Source organism: Eurypyga helias, unplaced genomic scaffold (genome assembly GCF_000690775.1).
Source record: "Eurypyga helias isolate BGI_N326 unplaced genomic scaffold, ASM69077v1 scaffold14519, whole genome shotgun sequence".
Lineage (NCBI taxonomy): Eukaryota > Metazoa > Chordata > Aves > Eurypygiformes > Eurypygidae > Eurypyga > Eurypyga helias.
This window is the reverse complement of record NW_010274029.1, coordinates 900-5,978: the sequence shown is the minus strand read 5'-3', so window position 1 is coordinate 5,978 and position 5,079 is coordinate 900. Positions and strand designations below refer to the sequence as shown.

At 59.5% G+C, this 5,079-nt stretch overlaps 1 protein-coding gene across 1 annotated transcript in view; it reads right to left on the bottom strand.

The window, feature by feature from the left end:
• Positions 1-698: 698 nt before the first annotated feature.
• LOC104515643 (protein AF-17-like) overlaps positions 699-5,079 on the bottom strand; it is a gene marked incomplete at its 5' end in the record, with an annotated part of 5,067 nt that continues 686 nt past the window's right edge. Inside the window, 7 exon segments of the mRNA XM_010159694.1 lie at positions 699-1,124; positions 2,059-2,223; positions 2,278-2,421; positions 3,896-3,989; positions 4,145-4,323; positions 4,325-4,483; positions 4,886-4,974. Of these exon segments, the coding sequence (XP_010157996.1) occupies positions 699-1,124; positions 2,059-2,223; positions 2,278-2,421; positions 3,896-3,989; positions 4,145-4,323; positions 4,325-4,483; positions 4,886-4,974 (1,256 nt within the window).

The window sequence follows — 5,079 nt, the reverse complement described above, 5'->3', positions numbered from 1 at the left end:
AGGGGGAGCATCGGTACGTTTGACGTAGATGTTCCCCCAGAGCTGTCCCACCTGCCCTTCAATCCGTCGCATCCAAGCGCGGAGGAAGGCGGTTTCTTCGCCGAGGTTCCAGGCGGCAAGACGGGAATTAAGGTCAAAAGGTGGAGAACAACGAAGGGTCTGGTGTCCCGGCTTAGGAGACTTGTCCCATTGCTTGGAGGATCCCTTTCCTCAAGTGCCCAAGTGGAAGAACGTGGTTTTGCCAGGCTGGAGTGCTTGGTGGTGGGTGAGAAAGAACAGGTACCGGATTGGGGACACACGCTGATCTCCCAGCTCAGGGAGACGACCGTTCGAGAGCACCTTCTGAAGTTGGCTACGGCAGGGGGAACACTGGCTATAGCCCCTCTTGGCGAGCTGCAATCTTTAGCCTTTGGAAATCTCGGAAGGAAAAAGAGGCGGCCCAAGGAGCAGGAGTGTGCTTTTCAGGAGAGGAGTACGGCGCCCAATTGACAGCGGCTGGCAGAGCAGACGTGGCAATGTCCTTTGAAGAAGGAGGTGGCTGTCACCTCCTCCCCAAGCCCCAGTCCTTATCCATCGCTCCACCGCTCGTGTCTTTCCGGGCTGGGTTTGGATCCAGCTGAAGCGTTGGGGCTTCAGATGATGGCTACGGAGAGAAGAGCATCCTAAGAGCCCCGCAGATGAAACGCAGGCGAGAAATCTCAGCTACGGGACTCCGTAACCTCCCCATCTGGGCGAAGCAGACTACGTAGGCACTGCCACCGCGTCCCCAGCTGTGCCACCTCCAGCGCTGCCTCCGCGGGCACCTCCTCCGCCAAGGTCTCGGCCAAGGATGCTCGATGGTCTCCAGTGCCTCGGCCCGGGGAGGGGCACACACACGCGAACCCCCGCTTGCCGTCGCGGCGGGGAGGAGGCCGGCGGGCATCTGGCGTTAACTCTCTCCTCTGCTCTGCACGGAGACGCAGCTTCACTCGGAGCGTGTGTGGCGCGGACCGGGGCGGCAGGCAGCACCCCACCTTCGCTCCTCCCGATGCCAGGGCTGGGTCAGAGACGTGCTGTCTTCCAAAGCACCTCTTGGCATTGCCCGGCGGCAGGAAACGCTTCTTGGAAGCCTTGTGCTCATTGCTCTAAGAGTATCAAAGTTGACTGTGGAAAGCCACATTCCCCTGGCTGAGAGGAGTTGGCTGCTGGTTTGTTCGGGGTGAGGGGGGAGCTTAGCCCTTGTCCTGGGAAAGAGGAGCTCCCTTCTCATTCATGCTCTTTAAAAAAAACACAGAGAGACGCAGAGGAGACAGGTATCAGTACCGGGGGGGCAGCAACGTGGGGGGGCAGAAGCAGAGAGCCCTGCTGTGCTGCGGACACCCTGCTCACCACAACCTCTCAGGCTCCTCCGAGACCGACGCAGACACGGGAGCCCCCGGGTTTCCCCTCTGCCCAGTTCAGGCCGAACTGGCCCCTGGACCTTTGGCTCCTAAATGTTTCCAACCAGGGCTGGACCTTCTGGGTACCGGTACAGGCCAGGGGAGGGATGGAGGGGAGATGACAGATGATCCCTTGGCACTGGTGTTCCAGTACAAGGCTGCTTTACAGAGAGGCCGTAAACCCCTCCTCTTGGGTTCAAAATTCCTTCTAAACCCTGGGTTTCAACATGCAGTCACCTTCGTATTTCCTCCCGAGGCTCCAAGAGGGCCAGCACTGCCAGGGGCACATGGTCCCATCCAAGTCCTAGGGATACCGGAGACAAATCTACGGCCTGTGTGTCTGCCTTGCTTCTGCAGGTCTGCGGTGCGTCTGCACACACACGTGGAACGGCACCTCGGGAGCCTCCGTGCCTACCCACGACCCTCTCTGGGCCCTACAGAAGTCCTTGGAGGTAGGATCAGGACGTGACACTGGCTAGTCAGGGATGCAGCAAAGCCAGGGCAGCACGCTGGCTCTGTTGCTACGTGGTGCCCTTGCTCCCCCAAGGAAACCGTAGCGCGGACTGTCTCTCCCCGGGTCTGCACAGCCCCTAGCACCACAGGCTCCCTGGGATTAGGGTAGTGCCAGCAGCATACGCACCGTTCCTTTCGGGGTGTTGCCATCAGCCTGCAGGTTGAGAAACGGGTTAGTCTGTGCTGTAAGGACGGGTGGGATGCCTGTCCCCGAAGCCAGGAGGCTGTTCCCGGGAGTGCTGAGCGGTGGGGTGGCCTGGGGGGCCATGAGGGCATTGCTAGGGTTGAGCTGCTGTGGGGAGAGGGAGGCCAGGAGGGAGCTGCTGCTGGGGGGTGGCTGTGGGGCCGAGGTCATCAGGGCGCTGGTGCTGGAGTGCAGGGGGGCGGAGGTGGCTGCCAGGAGGCTGGTCATGGAGAGCTTCTGCAGCCGCTGCAGCTCCCGCTTCTGCTGGATTTGCTGCATCATCTGGAACACCAGAGCCTGCTGCTCCTGCAGGGAAGGGTGAGGAAGAGGAGTCAAAGGAGGGACAAAGGGCTCAGGAAGAGGTGACACCACATACAAAGGAGCCAGGGGTCACATGGGGGCACTCCATCCCAGGCAGTGCTACTGGGGACAGGGAGAAAGTCCCCTTGATCTGTGGGTGAGGGAGGAACAGTCTGGTGTTCATTAACAGCCCGTGCTTATGACCTTTCCAACCCCATTGTTTCCTGAAGCGTAGGATCAACTATCCCTCACTAAGACACCTGCAGGCACACAAATCTGCTCAGCTCTTTCCAATCCTGTGGATTTTAAGCCTGTGGCATTCCCTATCCTGAATTTCTAGACTGGCTGCTAACTTCCTTCCCCTGACCTGACCCACAGGGTCAGCATAGGTGAGCCAGACTCAGGGGGGGACGAGGCCCACAGCTCACCTGCACCCAGAGGGACGCCCTCAAATCCAGCCAAACTGCGGGAATCACTATAGCAACCATCGACCAATGCGGCAGGCGGAGAGCTGACATTGTTCCCTACCCACAGGGATGCAGCTGATGACACGGTGACATCAGCTGCTGTAAAGAGAAGCCCTTTGAAATTTGCTTTTCCCGGGTTATAAATAGCCTGACCCAGAAATCTATCCTAAGCCACGGGCCAAGTGCAGGGGAGACGTGAACGAGCACAGCTTCATTGACGGGAACTGCCAGCACGCCCGTGCAACTCGGCCGCGGGGGAGGGACACCGCAGAGGTCTCTGCAGGGCAGGAGAATGCGGTTCTTACACACTCGGGGGCTTGTTGACCAGCTACCCGTCAGCCATTCCCACAACAGCCTGGGACGGGGCTGCTGTTTTACCTGAGGGGATGCAGGCAGAGAGCCTAATTCCTCACAACCACCGCCTGGTCCTTTTTCTGACCCTGAAGTCCGCAGCCCCCTACACCTAACGAGTTCCCCTGGCATCTCCAGCTCAGCACGTCACTGTGCCCGGACACAGCTCGGACTAAGCCTCAGGACTAAGCAGTGTGGTGCTGATCTCTTTCTAGAGGAGTCCTCAAGCAGGTTCCTCTTCTCCTGTGAGCCTCAGCACATCCGCAGGCCCAGAGACCAGTGTGCTCAGGGCAGCAGGAGCAGACATGATCCGCATTCCCAGATGGCTGGAGGAGGTAACGGCACTCCCGATTTTACGGTGGCTTAGCGTTACCATGTTTTCACACCCTCAGGATGTGGGAAACCCGGATTAATTTTTTTCCTTTGTACAAAAAAAGTTTAAATCCCCATCTCCCTCCCTCCAGGAGGTGCCGCACCTTCCTGCCTAAAGCTTTTCTCCTCACTCCACCCACAGCAGCCAGAGCCAAGGCAAAGGCACATGACTCCACAGCCCTGTGGGCAGGGGATTCACGTGAAAGAGGGAGCCCTAAGTTTTACTCTCTGCTCCGAGGCTTTCCCATTAAACAGCTCGTCAGATAAAAGGTGCCAGCAGGCACACTTACCGGATTAAGCGGCTGGGAAGTCAGGAGCTGCTGGAGCTGCTGGAGCTGTTGTTCGTGTTGGTGCAAGACGTGCCGCTGCTGCTCTGTCAGGGGACTCAGGCTGGGCATGCTGCAAGGGGAGGAGGGCAGGGAATGTCAGCGCAGCCCGTCTTGGTCCTGCACACACAGGGCGTCCCTCCTTCCCTCCCTCCCAGTGCTAAGCTTCTGCTGGAGAGGGCAGGGCTGGCCCCGCGAGCTCCCCATCCTCACCTGCTCAGGCTGGTGGAGAGCTGCAAGGTCGGAGGCCCGCTCGCCTGCGTCAGCGCGCTCGGAGGCTGGGCGGCCTGAGCTCCATTCAGATTCCCCAGGATCCCGTTGATGGGCATCTGCTGGCCTCCTGCCAGGGTCCCCATCAGGCTGTCCACCATGGGCACCGTGGATGCTGCCTCCCCCCAGCCCGCTGCCTGCCACCCTGGCCAGGCCATTCACCTGCTGCACCCCGGGCAGGGGTAGCGAGGCAGGACTCTGCTGCAGCATGGGCAGGGGCGGAGGAGTGCTGTGGAAGGACAGGGAAGAGCTGCTCCTGCTGGGGCAACCTGAATGAGGGTCCTGGGGGAGAAACGGACATAAGAGCATCGGACTGGGGCAGCTTGTGAAAGGTCAGCTCAGCTCCGAGAGGGCTTTGGGAGCTGCGGGTGGCAAAGGGGGGAGGGCTGTGAGTGCAGGTGTACGCTCAGAGGGGTCCCAGAACTCAGACATGCTTTGCTGGATCTCTAGAAGTGCGGCCAGAACACCCTAGGAGCATTCTCACCTCATGCTCCCAGTCTCAGCTACTCTACTCAGACCTTCAGCGCGGAGATGAACCGAAGAACAGGCACTCCAGGGAAAGAAACCAGATTTCTGGGCCTGGACTATGAGGCTTTGCGAGCTGGGTATCGAGTCAGAGTCCTGGGACTGCACTGTTCTGCTCCCTCCCTAAGTCCCTCCACCCGGATGTGGTGGCCAGTGTACCTCAGAGGAAGCGGAGAGCGAGTTCTCGATCCCAAAGCTGTTCTTGCAGGGGGGGCTCTTGCTGATGCTCAGGGAATCGTTGTTGCAGACTGTACGGAAAGAAGTGAGGATGCAGAGTCAGGGGTGGAGCCTGACGTTGCCTCAGCGATAGCAAGGGACTAGCAAACACACCGCCAGTGGCTACAGAGAGGTAA